We start from the raw sequence: 23,201 nt of genomic DNA on the forward strand, positions 1-23,201 counted from the left end.
GTGTGTGTGTGTGTGTGTGTGTGTGTGTGTGTGTGTGTGTGTGTGTGTGCGAGTGTGTGTGCGTGCGTGTGTGTGTGTGTGTGTGTTGAAGAGCTCCAAATGGAGGCATAGAGGCGCTTTCATCTGTTGAGTTAGTACCAAGCCTTATTCTGCAACCTGTGTTTGATGTCACAACAAATAGGATGTCTGAGTGTGTGTGTGTTTTTTTTTTCCTATCTCAGAGACGATCTCAAAAGCCAGAGGCTTAGAGTCAGAACCCCCAGAATTTATTGCTAAAAGGTTGTTTCTGAAATGAAAATTGGATTTTGATGCATTTGCATTCAAACAGTTGAGCTGAGTTGGTTTTTGAATTGTTGTTTTTTGTCCTTTCCGTTTCTCCGTCTTTCTTGCAGAAGACACGGCGTTCGAGGCGGGCGTGCGGGTGCAGATCCACAGCCAGGCGGAGCCCCCATTTGTTCACGAACTTGGCTTTGGCGTGGCCCCTGGCTTCCAGACCTTCGTGGCCACTCAGGAGCAGAGGGTGGGTACCCCATCATTATCATCATCATCACTCTTTTTGTGCACTTTCCCCACCTCTACTCCACACATTGGGCTTATCCCTTAGAGATAATGTGATGAATAACCTGCCATAACGGGCGTGATTAGATTCTGTGCATCCAGGTTTATGTGTAAGGGGGGAATGATGGTTTTTCTCTTGCTCTGCCTTTGGGCCTTTAGGTGACCTCTTCGGTCTCCTGGTGACTGTTGACAGATGACTGATGAACTGGTCCCTATTGTTTCCAGCTATGACCTTTCTGGTAGAGTTGCTCTCAACCCAATCTAAGCTTTACTCAATCATACTAAACATTATTCCGTCACATTAAGCTGCAGGGTCAACAGATATACACAGCCAATGCTAGTTAATGTTTTCTCTCCGTTGCTGTTCTGCTACTTCAGACGGCTGTTTATCAAAGCTCTTCACTGAAGTTCAACTAGCCCATTCACATCTCAGGATGAATCTGTATATTCTGCCCCCCGTCAGACTTACCCAACGTAGTTATGAAGTGTTTTGTGACACTGACAAGAAGCAGAAACGTAAACAGTCAAATCCCGATTGAATGGTAACGGGGAATTGACCCTGATAAAAAAATTATCTTAATAAAGCCTCTCGCCATAAAAATATGAAAACATTGTTCCAGCTTAAATCTGGAGATGCAAACAGTACACAGTTAGGTGATAGAGAAAAATCTAAAGGACTGTTGTGTGGTGAGTATTTTCAATAAGAACTTTAAGGCAGAGTTTAGGGTTGAAATGTCACTATTTAGTCTAACTTTGTTTTTAATGAGTATTTCTTTTCTAACTTTGTTTTTCTGTGTTATTTCTGATGCCCAAAACACTTGAAGTTCATAAAAATGACTCCACGACACTTTGAATTTACTCCAGTGGGTTTGAGTCTTTGTAATTTCTGAAGAATAAAACTACTGATCTATATATCAGTTCTACGCAAAAATAATACTCATGTTCCTGTCCCAAATTTCTGTGAATTTAAGGGGAGTACTGGCATTTATTTTTTCTACTTAAAGCACTACTGTCTTCTCAGCATTCTTTTTCTCAGGTTGGCATTTGCATAATGCCAACCTGCTACATGTTAACTTTGTTTTCATTGTGATTTTATATGTAGTTTTTAAAGAGCTTTGTGTAAGCTGACAGCTAGATTACACATTTTAAAAAGCAGAAACCACATATTTGTTTTAGGCGGGTGCCGGTGCCAATTCCTGCTGCTTCTCTGTTCATCAAAGGTCTACGAAATTGAAACATCACTGTAGCGATGTAGTTTTATTAAAACACTTTTTTTTTACTTTGTCTTTAACTGATGAGATAATTTCACAGCTACATGAAGCAATGCTACACATCAGTCAAAGTTTTTAATAGTCATCTGTGAAACGGATTAGTGTTCATGTAAAAATGTCCATCTTCGGGATTTTGTATATGTTTCTCCCCTTTCAGAAGGCAAAGAAAAATACTTCAGATTACCATTGTGAAACTACTGGCTGTTGTGCAAGAAAAGATAAGTCAGTCGGTGCTCATCACTGCTTCGTCTAGGTGAATATTTTTTAGGGTAAAACCTGAAGCTCACTACTTGCTGGTGTGAATCACTGAGAAATCCAAACAAATCTGGAACAACATAAAACTTTTTATTCATCTTTTTATTCATTTTGTGAAATTCATTGAACAGAAACTGATTTGCTTAGGGAGTTCAGTGACAACATAAAGGCCTAAGATACAGAAATGTATTGTTTTAGTCATAACGCGGTGGAGCTCTCTGTCTGTTTGTTTTCTGAAGCTTTTTGGGATTTTTATTGGTGAAATGCATTGTTTAGCTAAAATCTACCACTTAACTCACTGTTATCAACATCAAAACTTTATTAACGTAGCCTGAAAGGCCACACTGAGAAGAATAATCAATTTTTCTAAAAGGCCTTATTACAATTATTTTGTTAATCCTAAATGACCTAAACTAGGAAGATTTAATTTAATGTCAGACAATAAGGAAGAAAACGTTAATTATCTTACTAAGTACGTAAATTTCTGATTTAACTGTACATACATTGGCACAATCGTTCAGCCTTATTTGTTTTATTGCCATCAAAATGTTGATGGCATAATTCTGGTTGGATAATATATCCACTCTTCCACTTCTTGGCAGAATTTGTAGAGTTCATTTGGATTAGTTGGTTTGTTGACTCAGTACAGTCTGGCACAGGACTTGGACACACTCAACAATTTTCCAAAATGCCTGATACCAAAACTCTGGGGAGGCTTTTCAGAGTTCATGACAAATTGAGCAACACTAAGACATTCAAACTTTATTTGAATGTTTGCTTGGTTTTGAAAACTGTTTCTGGAAAACTTTTTAAATTGCTCCTATGTTCCTGTGTCAGAAAGTTACTTTGAAATTTCATTTGAAATTCAAAACAATTTTATAAATATTGAAAGGTTTTGACTTTCTAACATATTGAGTTAATTAACTTTTATGGTAAAAAAAATAATCAGTATAATTTATTTATTTCTAATGGAAATAAATATGGAAAAATTGGAGTGAAAACCATGCAAACAAAAAGCTTAAAAGTTTGATGCCAAATGAATAAAAATCTCAGACGCCTCAGTGGAAGGGGCTGCTGCAGACGGCCCTAAATCAACACTGGCAGCGCCAAAGTTTGTGCCGCAGCAGGCTGAGGAGCAGGTGGGGAGTCACTGTAAATGGTACCCCATCCAGATGGGTTGGATCAAATGATTATTTTCAGATTATCTGTGATGCCACAATGAAGCTAAGCAAAGATGGGCATCCTTCCTGTTTGTTTGTTTATTACATTGCGGTATTTTAGCTGAAACTTTCATCATCTGCGGCTTATAAATGCAAAGAATTGAGGGAATTGTTGAGTTTAGTGCTCTGAAAAGGTTTGCAAAAGGCTTTCGGTACAGAACGTTTACATATGTTCTGTGATCGCCGATCAGTACCGAGTTCAGGTTTAAAGTTTCTGGATATGGGCAAAACAAAAAGACAATGGAATGCAGTGTCCCATCAATGTAGGTATGGAAATACTGCTGTTAAATGTTAAGGTTGTACACAGAAATGAATACTTTAACACAATTAATTAGGTTTTATTAGAGCTGTCATTCCATGTTTTGTTTCACTGACATCAAACTACTTTAGATGTATTTCCACTGCAGAAACAAAAGAACCAGACTTTTATTCTGCCGTAGTTTTTCTCTTCCTCTAGGACCAGATCAGACAAAAGTAGATGGAAATGTGCCACAAAACTGGCAGAAGAAACTTTTTAGATGGACCTGATCTAAAAGTAGGGTTGGTATGGAGAAGATGCCAACCATTTCTTATCAGTTGAATATCCTGATTTCACTGTCGTCATCTCCTCCTCAGGATTGTTGATCACTCTCTGAATTTAAGTTTGAATGGATTTCTGTGGCTCTCTGTGTCCATTGTTGCTGTTAATTTGAGGCACAGGATTTGTACAAAGTATTTCTGAGTCAAATTGAATTTGAATTACCTTTCAGAGCCTAGCCACTATGAAATTGCCATAAATTACTACTTCAGATAGCTGATTGAAATCCCAGTCTCAACCCCGATCTTCCTTTCTTTCTGGTAGTCTGGATTGGTGTGATTTGTTTAAAATCCAATATGCCTACACAGTTCCACTGGGTTTTTAAGTGGCTTTAAACTATATTCACTGTGAAGCAATCTGAAGTCAATATTGTATTTGTCAGATTTTTTATTAATCTGCCTTGTAGATCAACTGTCCAGTGACGGTCAGCTTCACCATGATTGACTTATTTTGTGCAAAACGTTTTTCTTAAAAGTTTTTAAATCATCTCCAGCAGAAAAAAGTAAACAACTTTTTTTACACACTGTAAGAAAATAGGCTAGCCAAAATAGATATGAGGTGGAGCATCCAATTGAGTGTTTTTTCATACTTATTTTACTATCTAGGGAGTTTTGACTGCATTAAACCTCCTCTAGTTAATTGTTAACAATTATTATGATTACCCTGATGATAAACCTGATCTGAATAATTCTGCACTGAACAGAAATTCATTAAAACACAGTTTGCTATCTGTGTACCTTTTGCTGATGTTGAATAAACAAAACAAAGCAGAGCTATTTCTGTGTTTAGGGCAGAGGTGGGCTGGTCCTCCAGGGCCGATGTCGTGTAGATGTGTCTGTGCTGCACCACACCGGAATCAGAAAATTGAATTTCTGTGGTTTGTTTCCAGATTCAAGCAGCTGATGTTCCCTTCATGCAAATCAAGTGTTTTCCAGCATGCAAGCATTTAAAACATGCACGACCCTGGGGTGGAGTCTGGCTTCAAAACTGCTGTGCTTGGAGAAGCCAAACCTAGAATTAACTATTCATGGAGTTCACATTACTTAAATCACAGGGTTGATTTGTAAGACTTAAAAAATAAAAAGTGAAATTTCTTCTCAGCCTTTTCCTTATGAACCCTATATTTTATAATGCTTCAATGATGCTTGTAATGGATGAGTGCATGGTGAATATTTTCATATGAATGAAAAGTGCTAGTTCTAGTACTGGCAGATTATTTCACCCTCAACATGGAAGAAATATCTTGTTAAAAGTGAAAACCAGTATGTTTTATCAGCTCATACAAATTGTTGAAAAGTTGCTTGTAAATTAGTTTGGTCTCATTTATAGTGTACCAAGACATTTGCACAAAAAACTAGACCAAAAATATTTGGTAAGATTTTGAGTTTTTGCCGTTTTGAAATGGCTGCACAGGTCAACTTATTTTATTTTGTTTCCAAATCCAGTCCTGCTGGTGCATCATCACTGCCATTTTGTAAAATACCAGACCCAGAATGATCCAGTCAGATTAAATCCATGCACATCTCATCTTTGTCTTTCAAAGTCGGTCAAACGACACTTTACGATTAAATCATCCTGGAAACAAGATGAGATATTTCAGCTAAGAGTTTTGGGACATTTCTTCAATAAAGTTTAAATGTGACCTTCCCACATCAGAGCTCGGTGTATTGAAGTAATAAACAGTTAGAGAGGAGACATGCTCCACAATGTGTGGGCCTCCTGAGTAATGAGGCTCTCAGGGTCTGTGCTCGTCTGCCAGCCCTGCTCTGTGACTGGCAGGCCGTAGACGAGCCTTCCTCTGCATGTCTGTAAAAACGCTGCTCCTCTTCACAAGCCTGAGCAGAAAAGGAAGGAAAAATAGGCAGATTTTATCCCTGCTAATTGATACAGAGCTGCTGCAGGTTTGGACCCGTCTCCTTCACCTTCTACCTTACGTTGTTTTTTATTTAAATCTAAGAAATAATCAATATTTTGACTGACAGATCTAAATATGGCTGTGTGGCTCATTTTAAAATGGTGATAAGTGAATCTTGGTAACAGATACCAGTCAGTCTGCCTGGAAAATTTGCTTAACAAAGAGATTAAATTAATAGATTTTAATTAATACCATCAGACCTACATCAAAGCAGCTTTAATCAAGCGAGCCTCTGGGAAAGAGAAGAGTCCTCACGCAACCTTTTTTTTTTTATTTAAGCTCTCTGAATTCAGAATCGGCTAGTAGTGGTCTTTTAAATTAAAGTAAAAGGGCATGCTGTTCCTCTACCACAGGAAGGCAATATTTCCATGGACAAAACATCTTTATTTTTCCAGGAAGACTCCTAATTCAGACTCAGGGTCTTTGTATTGCTGGTTAGCGCTCTGCTCAGAAATCCAACAATAACACATAAGGGTGGTTTTGCTCGAACCCATTGTCCACAATTTGCATTTCAGCTCACCCAGGCAGCACTAATGGGATGACCTCATTGCAACTCATGCTGTTATCTACTTTTTAACAACATCCCTGGTCTGCAGAGCTGTATGGCCTAATTAAAGTATTGCTCTGGTACAACAGGGGAATCGAGCATTGATTAATAACACATTGAGTGGCCCACAAGCCTCGGCTTTTATTAGATAAGACCACAATCAGGTCCACAGGTCTCAGCATGGTGAGAAGTGATATTGAGCACCTTGAATTATCTGATTACAGAGAATTAATCAGATCTCACATTAGCTACATCTGACTTTAATTAGGCCAGAAGGTGAGGTGTGAAGGTGATTGTAAAGGTTAAGGATTGCTAAGGAGAACATTTTTTAAATCTCCGACATAATTAATAGCTTCTGAATGTCAGTATATGGCATGTAATCGCTGCTGGCTTTGAGAAAGGCATATTTAATTATAACAAGAAACAATTTAGCTGCATCCAAACGGATGAAGGTTTCTGGACACTGAAATGCCGAGCTTTCCAGACTGCTGCGTGGATTAAGTCGAAATCTATTGTTCTACTCTCGTGTCGCTAAGATGATATCGTCCTCCATCTTGTGCCATGAAGCTGAGAAGCAATATCACCTGAAAAGAAATCAAGCCAAGGCTTCAAATTCTGCCTTTGCCAACAAGCAGAGTGGAGCCAGGTTTAATCTGGCAGGATGCTCTATTTGTATCCCCCCCACCCAAACCAAAAAAAGTCTTTTGGCAGAGCAAGCTGACTCACTTGGGATGCTCTGAGATGACAGCGAGGAAAACTGGGAACAGAGGGTGATGGATACAAAGCAGGGCTGGACCTCGATGCCTGTGCTGTGGAGCAGATGGGCCTCCATGCTGCTCAGCCCGGCGTCCCTCAGTCCTCATCTGTCGTCTCAGCCTTCACAACCACAGGAGCGTTTCTACGTGCTCCCCTCACTTAATGTTGGGGGATTTTTCTCTCAGAGTCTGGCTAACCGTTGAGTTATTGTCTGCAGAGCCGTCTTGGTTCTTGAAGCTCTCTGCCTTCATGTGATCTTTGGAATTCAGTTGGTTCTTTACGAAACTTTTCAGTGGTTTTTACTTTGTTTTTATTTTCATTTCTGTCTGTTTAAAGTCACTGAAAAGCGTTTAGTTTACTCGTGTTTATCCAAACTTAATAAAGAATCTGTCCTTTCAAAGGTAACGCTGCAAAAGCACAAAATCTTACCAAGTCTTAATAGGCTTGAAATAAGAGAAAAATAATAACTTTTTAACAAGAAATCGGAGCTTATTTTAAGTAAACAATTCATGAAAAAGCACCAGTTCCACTGGCTGATTATGTCACTTATAATAAGACTTTTTCCCCATGAGACAATGATTTGCTTTTGAAAATATTTTGGTCTTTTTTCATCCTAGTGTGTGACTAAGAAAATGTAACTCTGCTTTCAAAGAGTGTTGATAATTCCAGTTATTTTATCATTTAACAAGAAGTCAATAACTTTAAGTTACTCCTAAACTTTCTGGCCTTACAAAATAAAATTATTTGATTTTCTTTTCCAGTTGGCAGAGAAAGTTAACTGGACTCCTGGTTCTGTTCTTCCCCTCAGTTGACCTACCTGCCTCCCCCGTGGGGAGAGTGCGAGTCCAAAGCTCTGGAGTCGGGCTTCTTTCAGGTCTACAGCGTAACGGCCTGCAGAATCGACTGTGAAACTCGCTACATTGTGGAGAACTGCAACTGCAGGATGGTGCACATGCCAGGTAAGCATCTCTTGTTGTGCTCTGCGATGATGTATTGAGCGCTCATTCATCAACAAGAGTTTTCAGCAAGGTTGCAGTATTTTCCAGGAGGTTTACCGGCATCATATTGATATGACAAATCAATACTGGATTAGTTGTTGGCATTTTAAAAAGCCCAGGACTACAAGGTGTACCTGGGAGATACAAGGAGGCTGTTTCTCACAGAAAAACTCTCATTCATTCACATGTTTTCACTTCATTTGTTAAGTTTTCCAATAAGTTCATGTTTAAGCATAAAGACTGATTAAAAGCACAATATTTACTCTGTTCCCAGGTGACGCCTCCTACTGCACCCCTGAGCAGTATAAAGACTGCGCTGAGCCCGCCTTGGGTAAGTCAGCCTGGACACACACACACACACACACACACGCACACACACACACACGCACACACACACACACACACACAAGTCATACCGTATCATGGTGTATGCAATATTACAGCCTCTGCAAATGACTTGGCAGAGACTGTTGTAGAGATGAATTTTAAAGAAGTCAAAAAAAAAGTGAATTATAAGAAATCACTTCAAAACAATTGCTCAGAGAACAATAAAAAAATACTCCTACTCTTTTCAGAAACTTTTATTACATTCTGCAGTGTAATGAAATTGCACTAATAAAACTGCAGGTTTTTCAGAGTATTTTTCCACGTATCACTGCCGAAGTGCATGAGGTTCAGATGGTAGCCATCTTAATCTTTCCACTTTTGTGTGAAGGACTCGAGTCGACAGGGACCGCAGTGTTAGAGTTCAATTTAATGCATGGATAGTCAGAGAGATAATACATCACAAAGCCTGGACTGAAGTAAGTGGATGGAGACATGTAAAAGGTTTTAGGAGAGTTAACTTCTTCCTTCATATTCAAGAATTCATATACAGGGATTTGAGATGCACCTGGATGAAGTTCAGATCAGATTTGGTTCTTTTCTTTTAACCTACACACAAAGGGAAACAGGTAAACATTCACAGAAAACCTGAACGCAATCACTGAAGTTTCATCTTAAACATCTGTTTTCTGTTTCTTTTCTCTGAAAGGAGATGAAGAGATCTGAATAGAAATATATTAAATAAATAAATCCAAGTGTCAATTTCAAGAGTAGGGTATAAGTATTAAGCAAAACAAATTAAAGTCACTAAAAATGTATCTCTAACCTCATACAGATGTCGTTAATAGCACATTTGATGTGATTTAAATTGGTTGGTTATTAAAACCTCAGAGTTAAAAAACAAAACCAAAAAAAGGAAATAATGACATAAAATGTTGGCATTACAAGCAGCAACATTTACTAAGAAAGGAGGAATGTCTGCCAAATGAAAAATGAACAAGCCGTATAATGAGTCTCTAGATGGTGTCACCTTCAGCTGAAGGAGAAATAAATGCCTCTGTTGATGTGGCGACTCAGGCTGAAGTAAGATTATATCTGAAAGAAACGGGAGATGTGGGGAGCTTTACTTTAACTGGAAAAAAACACAACCAGCACAGAAAATGTACATTTCAACGTCATTTTATCTGGAGTGCTAAAGACTGATCAAATGTTCTTGAGGATAATTGTGAGAATAAGTTTCTTCTTTATTTGGAAAGAAGCAGAACAATTGCAAATAAATCTTATTTTGGCTTTGGTTTGATCCAACTTGTGCATAAATTCGCCACCTTTACATTTAAATGATGACCATTATAGTCTTTTATCTGGGTTGTTGCAAATCTACAGATAATCACAGAGAAACTTCTTACTATTCTTACTATTTTTATGCATCCATAACTATGATTTTTTTTTATATATGCTGTATTTTTAATAGTTCAGCAATAATAAATACTAGATGAAGCCCTTTCTTCTTTATTTAAACATTATTTCAAAGCATCCATAAAAAGTAACTGAGGATAAAGGATTATGCTGCAGCTTTGTGGTGTGTGTATTTCTCATTTTATTCCAAAAATTCAGGAAAAAACTTCATAATTAATATTGACTTTGAAGAAGCAAATTGTGTATACTTATTGCAGTTATCTTTTACAATATGGTCGGACATTTTTGATGCCATTTGAAACCTTACTCGAGTGATGTTGCAGTATGTCTCCATGGAAACGGCTCTTTCTACTTCTGGAGACCCTGATTGTGGATTTTTTAAATGATCCATCAGGAATCTTTACCCTCATTACCTGTCTCAGATACATTCCCCCAGGTTATGACTTTGGCATTGATTATGAGACACGGCCATGTTTGCATGGCCAATTTTTACAATTGCAGCTTTTTATCTTGTGCATGGTTTGCTAAACTATGTTACTCTTTCATTCGGAGGCAGAAAATGAGAGGCTGCTGAGGCTCTTTGAACCCAGAGCACAGATACAGACAGACGTAAGAGAGAGAGAGAGGCATGCACAGGTCATGAAGTTTTATGATGTTTGAAACAAAGCACTGAATTTGTGTATTTTAGTCCACATCCGATTCACTGAGCTACACTTTTTCCTTCCTGTTAGAAGCTGTAAATATCACACTGAAACCTGCTTCAGCAACTGCTTCAAATGTGAACACTTCCAGCAACACGTCATGTGTTTGTTTTGATTGCAATCCATGTTTAAAGTCGAATCATTTCTAACCCAAAAGATTTTATATATTAAGTTTGCAGCATCTGCTAATGACATAAACCACAAGTTTATTTCACTTTTAGCATCCTTGAAGTGGACTGATGAGTTTATACATCTAGCCTCAACAGTAGATACACTTGAGTCTAATTTATATTCTTTGTAGATTATTTCAAAGTCACATGTTGGAATATTTCTGCTTGGTCACATTTAGGCTCTGATAGAAAATCATCAAAATACCAGGGAAACAATGTAAAAGCTTGTCTGCCGCCATGATAAGGATGTGATTGCTGTAAAGATATTCCAATTAAGTCCTCAAATATGCAATTTTTTTGAACGTCAATAAGAATCGATTAATAAAATGAAAATTAAGAGAAAATGTCAGGTCTTCAACAGAGGAAAGCTGTTGTAGCATTTTTTGGGGAGCAGAGAGCGAGTCTTTGAAAGAGCTACCACTGTCTCTGTTGGAGGTCCTGAACCGCGCAGGCTGGACTCCCCTTGATGGAGAGCAGTTTGTTCCGTGACCTCTTGACCCCGACTTATTCCACTTATCTCCACATCCTGCCCAATACGTCTACCTGCCCTTTCATGACTTTATCGAGTCTGTTGACATCCCTGGTGCAGATGTTGCTTCCTCAGCAGACCGAAGTGGAGTAGATAAGACTTGCAACTGTATCGAGATCTGCAGTTTCCTGCACAAACTAAAGAATCAGTTTTCTTAAAAAAATAATCTCCAGTCCAGCCTGGTGTTATGGTGCAAAGTCATTTAATCAAAGCTTAAAACAGGGAATTGTTACAACGGCTAACACTCAACCCAGAGCCAGAACATCACTGCTGCTTACCAGCCTAATGTCAAAGAAATAACATTCATTCCTTAAATCACCCAAATGAAAATAAACTCTTTTTTATTTTTTGCATTCTCTTATAAGTCTTGGCTTAATTAAAACTGAAGTAACAATATGAATTGTTTGGTAGAAAATATATATTTTTTGTAAAAAAGTAAAAAGAAAAGGTATTAATAACTTGTTTCAAAGGTTTACTGAGTGGTTTCTCACCCTGTCAGCTTACACAAGTGGTCAAAACTCCATTAGTGCAACCTTCGCTCCCCTCGCAGCTTTCCGTCTGCTCAGCCCACACTCCTCCCATCAAATGGTAAATTATTTCTGCAAAGCCAGAAAGGTTTCCAAAACGCAGAAAAAAGGCAGCCAAGGGCAACAATACCTCCAAGCAACTGGCATCAAAGCTGTACACTCCCACACCATAAGGATGTTTAGTGCAACATAATGTGACTGAGTAAGCACTCTGAAGCAGGAAGTTGCACTATGTGATGTAGGCAGGCAGAAGGTTTGCTGTATTTTCCTGCAGTTGGTTTCCCCTTTCAGAGGAGGCTGCATGCACCAAAGTTTATTGGATTTTCATACTTCTGTAACTGTGTCCCTTAGGGTTTGGAAACAAATCTTTATTGTTTTTGCAAGAGGCATCTGTTGGATCCTAACACCTCGTTTTTCTAATCTTCCTTGATTGAATATGATGCAGACTGCCTGATAATTGATTGCCGTTTCTGCTGCAACAGCTTCAAAAACGGCTCAATAGTTGGACTATATCAGTAGTTCTCATCTATTCAAGTTGTTTTTGTTTTTCATGAGGTAATATTACAAAATATACTGGGATTCAAGTTCGCAGAGTAAGAATACCGTAAGGAGCTTATGGTAATTTGTTCTAAGTAAGAGAAAATGTGTAAAGAAAGTGGACAAAAGGTTTCGAGGCTCAGACCAAGAATCAGCCATTTAAATGTGCAGAGAGGTGCTCCTGTGAATCCAATAACGTCACATTTGAATAAAAAAATAAGCCACCAACGTGGAGCTGTATTAAATCCTCTCTCTCCTTTACATGTCTGCGAGGCCCCGGCAGCTATTATTGCACCGTGGGGGGGATCTGCCTTTTGCTCTGTGATCTGCAGGTCTGCCACAGAGCTGCTAGAGTGAGGCGCAGCCCTGAAAGCATTAACCCATTTTTATTCTCCATTCAAGGAATAACCAGTGAATTTCCTGAAAGAAAAGAAACACCTGAAATCCAATGATTTCTTAAAACTGTATTGGATAAGTGTTTCATCTGTTTAAACAATTTTAAAGTCTCCAACTTTAGTGAAGGGTGTCTGAGCTGCAGACACTTCAGACGGGGCTATATTTGAAAGGCTTGTGTCTCTTTGCATTAAAATCATTGCTGTCTGAGTTTTCCTATAGTAAGCTGAAGGCATCACACACAACTATCCACTCAGGTTTTTTTTTTTCCATCTTCAAGCTGCCAAAGCAGAGCCCTGAATGTAGCTTTCTGTGGCGAAAATGTGTTGCTGTCAGGGTGAAGGCTGTTTCAACTGAAGCCGCTCCAGGGCATGTTTGTGTTCACAGCTTTACATTCTTTCCCTCTGTGATGCAGACTATGACTTACGCTGTCATTAGAGCTTCTGCGCAGCAAACATTTACACGACCTGAGCCGCTGTGTAAAATGGGGCAGTGTTCAGCAGTCATGCTTGCTCTCCTTCTGTCCTCGTGTTGTGTGTGTGTGTGTGTGTTTTTTTTTATGCGTGACCTTTGAATTCAGGTGGAATACAAAAGCGAAATGTCAGATCCACTTGGCTTTCTGAAGCTCAGAGCCTGTAGAGGCAGAGGCTGAGAGGCTACTTTAGTCTGAAACTGATCTGTTTTCCATGTTTTTCACATTTGTAATAATAAAAAAAAAAACACTAAAACCCAGCAGGCACTTTACAACTAAAGCTGAAGAGTACATCTTGATTTAAAATGAGCTATCTAAGCCAAATTATGTTTCTGTATGGAAAGAAAATAAGGTGTTGAAAACGTAATTAACTGCCATTAGATGCTTCTCATGATTATTCTATGAATTATTAGATTCATAATGTCACCAATCTGCCAGGAAATGGGACAAACAGCTTAGCAGCTCGGTTGTCAGAACTCTGTCGGCTCAGTAAAATCAAAGCCTCCATCCCTCCTGACCCGTCTGAGACGGTAATCCATGCATTTATTACATCTCAGTCGGATTACAGGTGTTAATCAGGCGTTACTAATGGGTCTGCAGGCAGTAGAAAATGGAACGGCTCCTCCTGAGTGGGAGCAAAAGGAAAAATGACACCAGCCCTGGATTAGAAACCTTGCACCAGCTTCCTGTTTATTACAGAAATCACTTTAAAACTGTATTTCTGCTTTTTAACGACGGGGCCTTACGCCTCTAATCTGATCTTCTTTGCTATTACAATTAATCTCTTGTTCGTTGATTGTAGAGACAAGTCCACGTTTTCTTGTCACTCAAACATCTAATCAACTTGTTTCTGCTTAGATTATATATATTTCTTTCAATCTCTTCACTTCCAGTTAAACTGTGTTTTACGCCTGCTTGTGATAATTTTGCTAGCTTTAGATGTTGTTTACTAAGTGAAGCACTTTGGTCAGCGTCTTGATTCAATTTTTCATATATTAACTTGAATGAATGAGTTTTTATTGATGTAAATTTCTGACTTTGTGGGAAATTTGCATAAAATGTCAGAATATTCTGACATTTAGCTCTGGCTGTCTTCTTTATGGATAACTTCAAGTGCAAAGCTTTTAAATCTTACAAAGTCAGGCAGCGTTTTTCAGTCAGTAACTGTCCTAATTGCTAATATAAATGCATCAACGACGCTCCAACAGGGCAGACACAGCCGACCAGTCGTAATTTTGTTTCCACGTCATTGTATTGTGTAAAATGCGTCCTCACTGTGAAGCCATTACCTTTTAACTGCCCTTGTGTAACCAACAAATTCAGTCCTTAATGCTCCAATAAATCTGCAACGGAGAAGAAACTGTTTTGTTGTCCTTCTCCTTTCATTAAATGAACATGCAAAGTTTTTATAGTTATTGAATTAAAGACTATCTTTTCAGTTTCCACACTCTAAATATAGATTTTTATTTTGTTGTATAAAAATATAAAATCTTACTGAAATAAAGCACTAATTAAATGCCCTGGATGGCCTCAGCTGACAATTGATCTCCTTTCATAACTTTAAATTAATGTATCCATTGTTTGATCTGCAAACGACTTTCCTCTTGGCCCTTTTATTTTATGAGATTTTATTAACAAATCTCCGCCAAGGTCCTTTAAACAAGAGTTATTTTTTCATTGTTATATTTAAAATGTCTCGCGGGCAGAAAGCTTTAATGAAATTTGCACAGGGTCAGCACAATATTCATGAGTCCATCAGAAGCTCCGAATTAATAATATGATGGGACCCGGACAGCTACGGCCTTTTAAAGCGGGTGTGTCAAAATATTTATGACACTGCTGATGGAAAAGACCGGCTACGCGTCTAAAATGTTTCCCGTTTCTGTCAACTTCATCCCATCCATCACCAACGCATTTCATTTTCACCGCCCAAATTCCTGCGTGGCCATTACCCATTTCTGTCCAAAGCCAAACTGTCGGCTGTGGAGAGCAGCAGCTGCATGTGCAGGACGCCGTGCAACATGACCCGCTACAACAAGGAGCTGTCCATGGTCAAGATCCCCAGCAAGACGTCGGCGCGCTACCTGCAGAAGAAGTTCAACAAGTCAGAGAAGTACATCTCGTGAGTAGTTGTGTTTTTCTAACAGTGGGACCGAAACATTTAACGTTTAAGTAATTTATTAGCAAGTAACAACAAGTCACTGTTTTATTTTTTCAGACGTTTTTGTCAAGTTTGTTAAAAAACTATTTCTTAATTGACTTGCTGTGTGAAAAGTTTAAAACAAATATATGTAATAAAAGCAGCTTGTCATCATGTTTGGAATTGCTCATTAAATATAGCATTACAATTATCAGCCTTTAATGGATCTAAGAGACATATAGGCACAAGAGTTCAGATCATCTTTTTATGCATCTATTTTTATTTTTATTAATTTTTTTGGCTGAGACACTTATATTTATGGAGTTTTTCAAAACTTGTTCTTATTTTTAATCATAGAAGTATTAAATATATTTTATTTAGATTTCATGTGACACCCAACATAAGAATCGTTGTGAACATGAGTTTTCTGATAATTGTGTTGTGCATTTCTAGTTATCCTCCTCTGTTTAGTACTTTGCAGAACCACATTTTACAAACCTTTTGGGATATGATCTGACACTTTGCACATCTCGTCTCCCGATTCCCAATTTAGGCCTGAACTTTGACTAAACCACTCTGACATGCTTAGTGTGCCCTGGTCTTAACCTGTAAATAATATAAAAATTGCAGCTCTGAGTGTTTGTTGTTGTTATTCTGCTGGAAGCTGAACCTCTGGCCTCAAATTGAGTCTTTGCAGCCGCTGACACATTTGTCTTCTTTAATCCACTTCACAACTTCACCTCTGACCTTTCTGCTGTGATTCTTGGTCACTGTGCGGCTTTCTAACAAAAACCTTCACACAGCAGCTGGATTTGTACTGAGATCAAATTACAAACATGTGAACAGACACATGATTAATAATCATGAAGAAATTTGATTGCAGTGGCTTTTATTTAAGTATATTTAGAATATAAAGAGGCTGAATAAAAATGGTTTTATTTGTAAAAATGACACAAAATCCAAAAACACTGAAGCTTATGATCAGAAAAAGTTTTAAGGGTTTGAAAGCTTTCGCTGCTTGTCCACCTGAATGTGATTACTTTCCAAGTATCAGATACTTCTGCTGTCCGTTAGAAGCTGAGCTGCGGCTAAAAGCTCGTTCTCCGTCCATTCGGTTAAAAACCGTCGATCATTACGTTTCCTACGTTAGAAAAACTGACTACATTTCGTCTTTTGCAGAGACAACATCTTGGTGCTGGATGTGTTCTTTGAAGCTCTGAACTACGAGACCATCGAGCAGAAAAAAGCCTACGAGGTGGCAGGATTACTGGGTATGTCTGCCGGACCGGCCTTCAGTTGCCAAAGCTGGGTTCATCGCTCATTCTTTTATTAATCCTAGATATGCATCCGATGACATTAATGGTTCACCTTGACATTTTTGATTAATTTGGATTTTTATCACTTCTGTCACAGCAAGCCTTTTATTAGAATTTATTTTCAGAACTTTAAGTTTGATGGATTTCTGTGTACACAGTAAAAATGCCAGTGTTGAATTAACACCCAAAAGTGTCTATATGTGTCCAAGTCAGCAGGTGTTAAATTCAACAATACAGAGAGTCACATTAACATTTACAATGGTGCTGGTGTTAAAATGCATTAAAAGTAACACCAGTGTAGTGTTGATCACAAAACATAAAGTGGTGATAAAAAAGTAAATAACTGACCAACAAGGTGTGAATATTAATCAAATCCAGTGGAAAATATTCAAAACAATACACAGAAATGGAAAGTTTAATTTTTCTTAAACCCGTTTCAGTATTATAGACCAATGTTAATTTAACAAAAACATGGGTGTCAATCTTTTAACACTTTCAAAAGTGTTACTTTAACACCAGCTGACTTGGACACATATAGACACTTTTGGGTGTTAATTCAACACTGGCATTTTACTGTGTATGTTAAAGGTTTGCAGGTCCAGAATTAACAATAAAAAGGGAACTATTATCCAAAACCAAAGAAAGTGCTCATAGAACTTGTCCTTTAAGTAATGCCAAGCCTCTCCGCAAGTTATTCTGAGAGTTTTAAACACATCTTTACCAGGAGTAAAATACTGATAGTTTTTTTTTTCTTTCTGCCGTCTTCTTGCTTGAAGCACTACAATAAGCTAGCTCAGTGTAAAAGAAAATAAATATATTTTTGTATTTGTTAATCTTAGGATTTGAGGTCATGTAGGCTGTTTCTTCTTTTTTCTTACTGCAGGTGACATTGGAGGACAGATGGGTTTGTTCATCGGAGCCAGCATCCTCACCATCTTAGAGCTGTTTGACTACGCCTATGAGGTCAGGGACTTGACTTTTTTTTTTTTTTGCTTTACACACTTTTTCCAAAATCTGTTTTTAGAAAACAATATTGTAAAATCATCAGCGTGGTGAAATGAAGCAGTTTTAATGTTTGCATACCAACCACTGTGATAATGTCTTGAAATGATTTTTGAGAAGCAAGATCTTTCTCTTTCTGGAAAGTAGTGACTATTTTATAAAAAAATTTAACAATTTCAGTACAGATCTACAAAAATCTTAGGATTTGAGCACGGCAGGAGCTTTTGTAGCATCTTATTTCAATGGTTTGTTTTTCTGGCTCTGTGAAAAGCCAAAGCACCGACTACCAGAGCAGCTGAAACCAGAGTCAGTGTGGCTCGCGCTAAATGCAGATAAAAGCCGGACTTAGTTTAGAGCTGGCTGAGATGAAGGACCACGGATTGTAAATTTCTATTCCGTTTTCTCAACTGAATGCTTCTTTTTAGGGCTTTTGTGTTTCTTTCAGCTTCATCCTTTTGTCTGATGAGCGAATAATTGTCTGCACTTTTTGAGATTTCTAAAATTCAGAGAGAAAGTAATTGCAAAGATTTTTTTTCTTCTTTTTTTGCTTTTATTCTGATGGCACAATGGAGTCGCTGATATCTAAAACCCTCAAATCACCCAGTTCTTTCTCTCCAAAGCTGATCTGGAGAGCTTTTGTTCTGAGTCATATTGGAATGATTTCTGCTTTATATACCATCCATGTTCACCTTGACTACAGCCAGGTTTCTCTCTGCACTCAGCATGAACTGTTTAGATGCTTTGCTACAGTGTTACTGTGTTACTTTCTGATCTACAGGTGGTGAAGGACAGACTACTGGACTTACTCAGCAGAGAGGAGGAAGATGAGAGTCATGCTGAGGAAGTGGTACAAACCTTTGCATATTCATTTCCAGACATTTATCATGTGAATTCTCTGTCATTTCCTTCAAACTTTGTTCTTTTCTGCCTTTACAAAAGCAGGAGAAGCAGAAGCATGAAAAATGAGTGAACAGTGAAACACTTTTTAGCTTAAAAAACTGAAAACTCACCCTGTAGATTCTGGACAGATCCGTATGACTATGTGTCATCATTAAGATTCGATCAACAGGATTGTTGATGGGAAGACAGGGAAGTAGAAATGTGTGAAGAAGCCGGTGAACGAAACTTCAGCACTGATAATTTACAACACGACAAGTCGCTCTGCAGATAATTTAGATTCTCTTCTCTGTTCAAGGCAGATGGAAATGACACTGTTGCAGTTTAGGCAAAATAAATATTCTTAGTAACAGAGACAACGCACCGCCTTCTGAATATTCTGCCTGTGTTGGTTTTGCAAATAAAGCAACGGCAGTGCAAATACCGCAGACAGGAAGAGAAAGAAGTAACCGACACGGTTTGATCTGTGTTCAGATACTATTGTTTGATTTTGGAAGCTTCCCTGGCTCTCGCCCATCATTTCTTTCTTTCTCACAAAATGAGATGCTGGTTGTGTTTGTGCCGTTTTGTTTTTAGATCTGAAGAACAGTTTGTTTTCAAGTGTGACATGAGTTCATTTATCTCATTGTTAGTTTGTATGAAAAGCAGAAACTCTACATGAAAACAGTTTTTTATTTGGCACAAAGCGAATTTAATATTTTTTTGATAGTTAGCATTTTATTAGGATTTATTTAGAATGTCTTTAGACCTTATTACAATGCTTTATGTTTTCTTTTTAAAGATTAAACAGGCATGTTCCTGTGACATTATTTCTCTTAAAACACAAGATTAAAACTAAGCATTGATAGTTCCGTAGCATTATAAAATTACATTAAATCATATTAACGCTTATTATTATTATATAATGACTATGTTGTTTTCATATTGAGCCTTTTTATAAATTTAAAAATTCCACCAAATAAAATACATGTTCACATTCTGGGAAACATTTCAACATTGAATATGTAAAAGTAGCAAAAATAGATTATATGTAGATTTGTTTTATTTTTAAATTAGTAAAATAAAAACATTTATGTGAGGAAATTGTACAAGTGTTGTGTAAATATTTTCTGACCATAACAGGGATTTTTCTAAGACCCCATATTTCAGTGTCACTTTGACACGGAAAACAAAAAACTTTCTTGTAGATGAAAGTTCAAATCTGAGGAAGGCACATCTGGCTAAATGACTTTGTCTTGGTTTCTTTGACTCAGAAGAAAAGTAGTTCTCATGTTGCTAAAGTTCATCTTGAAACATTTGGTCCCATGAGTATCTTTACTGCTCTCATCTTGCCTTTTGTAGCGCTACTCAGACTCAACAGGAATATTTCTCTTAAAGTTTTTGCTCTGTTTTCTCTGTTTGGTTTTGCTCCCCATTCATTGTAGCAGAGATGCTGAATGTTTCACCTGCTTATACGAACCACAAGGCGCTGCTGCGTTTGCCTGTCTCTTCCTGCTTCGGCTCGACACCTTTAAAAAGTCTTTCCATCTTTTCTTCTCAGAGCTCCTGTGACCCGGTGGCAAACCACTCAGAATCCATCAGCCACACGGTGACGGTCCCCCTCCAGACGACGCTGGGCACCCTGGAGGAAATTGCCTGCTGAAGCCCGCCCCCTTCCTCCCCTTCAGAGCCACACATACCCAGCAGCGAAGAGAAGTCCGCCTCCACCGGGTTTTACTACAGATCCCTGTTGTAGCATCCTGCAAAAATCTTAACTGCAGGGCGGGGAGGAGGCAGCGGGACTGAGGCTCCGTCACAGCCCTCTGTCTGAGGCACTAATGGGGATTAAGGAGTTGTCAGCTGGATTTCTCAGCTTTTTTCTCTCACCTTGGACCGTAGTGAGGGACGGGGAGCCTCCGCTGTGCCGGCCCTTCGACGGGGTTTCCACATATATGCACAAAGAATATCAAAGACCGTGTGGGACGCATCCCTACTGAGGGGTCTAATTCTTCTGCAGTATATCTATGTAAAAATCAAACAAAGAAATGTTGACATGTTGCTCACTGCCAAAATAGCTGTTCAAAACTGTTCTCCAAACTGCATGTGTTGATCTCTCTTGCTCTCTTTGCTGATACGTAGGCTGGACTTGCAGCTTTACAGTACATGTGTGCCATTTTGTCTTTCTACCTGCAGGAAGGTCCTGTGCTAAAGGCCCAGGTGAAGAATCAACCTTTGAATGTACAGATTGAACAGACGGTTGTCAAAGTCACCAGTCATCATTTCAGTACTGTAAGAGAATAATATTGGTTTGGTTTGAGAAGAGAATATAGGCTTTACTTTTTCCCCCCCCAACAGAAAACAGTCAGATATGAATATTTTTCTGTTTCGTTCTCTTGCTGGTTGGTTTTCACAGCTGGCAGGTTTGCTGTGTGACTCCTGTAGCATTAAGTTTTTATTTACACACCTCACTGAAGGTATGTCAGACTCCAACTATGAATTACCAACTCCTGGCTGCCGCATCTCATCGGAGCACTCAGCTAATTGACACCGAGTCTAAATTATTAGCTTGCCAAACAAGGAGTTATGTACACAGCTAGATTGTTTGGGCATTATTTGATTAACAGAGTGTCAGGGTGATGCTTAAGGTTGACTATTATTATGTCCCTTTATTTTTATCCTCAACCAAAAGATGAAAATCACAAGCTTGATCATTTAAATCTGTATAAAACTTCAACAGAAGCACCATGAGGAGGCGGGATGACTTAATCCGGTGGGTTTGCTGCGTGAGCTGTAAATACGTTTTTATTTTTGTCCTTTTGAAACGGGTACCCAGCAAACACACCTGACGCAGATCGGAAACAGCTTTGGCTCCAGGTGAAGAGGCATGGTCGAGCTTTTGGTGGTTCCGCTCAGTTCTCGGCGTGATCTGCGCTTCGGATTGGCTGGATGTGTGGAAACAAAGGCGGCGCTCTGCTGCGAGCATCACTCGTCCTCCTCAGCTGGATCCCTCAGAGATTACCAATGGCTCTACACCAAAAGCTCATTTGAGACTGTTTGGAAGATTTAGTGAATCAGAATTTTCTATTTCCAGTCCGTGATCATCCTAGCATGGTCTCCGTCATCAGAATTAGCGCGCGCTGCAGGTAGGAATGAATTCAAGTGCTTTGTGAGAGTTTGAATTATGATTTCCCATCTGTGTGGCGTAGCCTGCTGTCTCTGTGTTCTCTCTCATGTCGTGGCTTCTGGCGAACACGGTGCTCTGGGGGAACGCGACACTGATGCTTCTTGCCGTGGCAACAACACTGGCTGTTTCCTCTCTTCTTCTTTGGCTTAAGTTGTTACTGCAGGACGGCGATTTTCTCATTGTGTGACGCAGCATACAGTGTGTGTTTTTAATGTGAAATGATTAAATGAAAAAACATGTTTTACAGTCGCTTGTGTCTTTGTGGTTATGACACACACACACTGAAGACCAGCCGATTTATTTAAGTACGATGACAAGTGGAGGTTCAGGTCAACCCGCCATGTAAAATAGTAAAAACATTTATATTTTCATACACCTAAAGAAACTACCTTAACAAATCACATAATTAGGAAATGGATTCAACTTATGTGTAAGTTCAAAGCATGTCACCAGTAGCTCTGCGAATGAAAGCTCACATCAACACAAAGAATTGTCTGGTTCAGCAGATGATTTATGATTCGCTAAATTAATGTTGGCAGAGTTCTTTTGCAAAAGAGCCTACAGTCGAAATAAAACAGAAGTCTAAATTCGTTTATCCATATAAATGTTTTTTCCTAAGAGTCAGAAAATGAAAAAGTAAACTTCTGCACACAGTCAAACTTTGACAAGTTTAATAATGTGAGGAAGGTGTTTTTATTGTTCTGTGTCTTTTAAAAGAACGTTGCACTTTTTATTGCAAGTGATGGATCAGGTCACAAAACTTCTCTATTATCAATTTATGAGGTTTGCCGACACAAGTCCATCCTCTTCATATTCCACTGAAAGGCTGATCACACAGTGGAAACTAATTTAAATACAATGGCATGAAAACAAAATTACAATTAGGCATTAGCTGCATTTCCATTGACACGCATATTTGCACAATTTGACATTTCGAAAAGAAATTTGACTTTTAAAAAATAAACTTTTTTTGATAAGGTTTTGGTGATCTGATGAGGTGGGTTTTTATTTTTTGCCTTATTGAAATTCAAAACTGCAACATAAACAGCTTTTTTTCCCGTATCACACAAGTTGCACGATGAACCACAAAGAAGACGGCAACAGGAAGTAGTTGGACAGTCATGGCACGGCATGATTTTTAATGGCTTGTCGCATAAACAAAAATATGTGCATGTAAATTTGATTGCACTTCTTTATTTTTTTATATTTTGCAAAATCGTGGGGTTTTTGACATTAGCAGAATATTGACAAGTTTTTGTGCAGATTTGTAAAAGAAACACAGTTAGCAGCTGTTTTATCAGTCACAATAATTACAGATGAGGTGGCCACTGTAAAATACAATCATTTAGTTTTCTGAGAAAATCGGCACATTTCAGTTTCAGTCCACAGTCCGTTATCTGCCTTTCATTATAGAGTCAATTTTATATTGGATCTTTTCTACTAACAGTCTACAGCAAATGTGTGTTTTGTTCATGTTTCTTTTGAAATAATGGGATGAAATACAGAAAACGTTATTC

General features: G+C 38.4%; 1 protein-coding gene across 2 annotated transcripts in view; it reads left to right on the top strand.

The window, feature by feature from the left end:
- Nucleotides 1–23,201, top strand: part of asic2 (acid-sensing (proton-gated) ion channel 2) — a 132,949-nt gene that overhangs the window by 94,849 nt on the left and 14,899 nt on the right. Inside the window, exons 3-10 of one of the 2 annotated variants that reach the window (XM_008417028.2) lie at nucleotides 393–520; nucleotides 7,908–8,058; nucleotides 8,372–8,428; nucleotides 15,135–15,288; nucleotides 16,486–16,577; nucleotides 17,506–17,585; nucleotides 18,403–18,471; nucleotides 20,062–21,933. In XM_008417028.2, the coding sequence (XP_008415250.1) occupies nucleotides 393–520; nucleotides 7,908–8,058; nucleotides 8,372–8,428; nucleotides 15,135–15,288; nucleotides 16,486–16,577; nucleotides 17,506–17,585; nucleotides 18,403–18,471; nucleotides 20,062–20,163 (833 nt within the window). In that variant the 3' untranslated portion in view covers nucleotides 20,164–21,933. Of the gene's footprint in view, nucleotides 1–392; nucleotides 521–7,907; nucleotides 8,059–8,371; nucleotides 8,429–15,134; nucleotides 15,289–16,485; nucleotides 16,578–17,505; nucleotides 17,586–18,402; nucleotides 18,472–20,061; nucleotides 21,934–23,201 lie in introns of those variants that run through there. The other variant, XM_017306278.1, reaches the window with a different exon arrangement.

Source organism: Poecilia reticulata, linkage group LG8, assembly GCF_000633615.1.
Source record: "Poecilia reticulata strain Guanapo linkage group LG8, Guppy_female_1.0+MT, whole genome shotgun sequence".
Taxonomy (NCBI): Eukaryota; Metazoa; Chordata; class Actinopteri; order Cyprinodontiformes; family Poeciliidae; genus Poecilia; species Poecilia reticulata.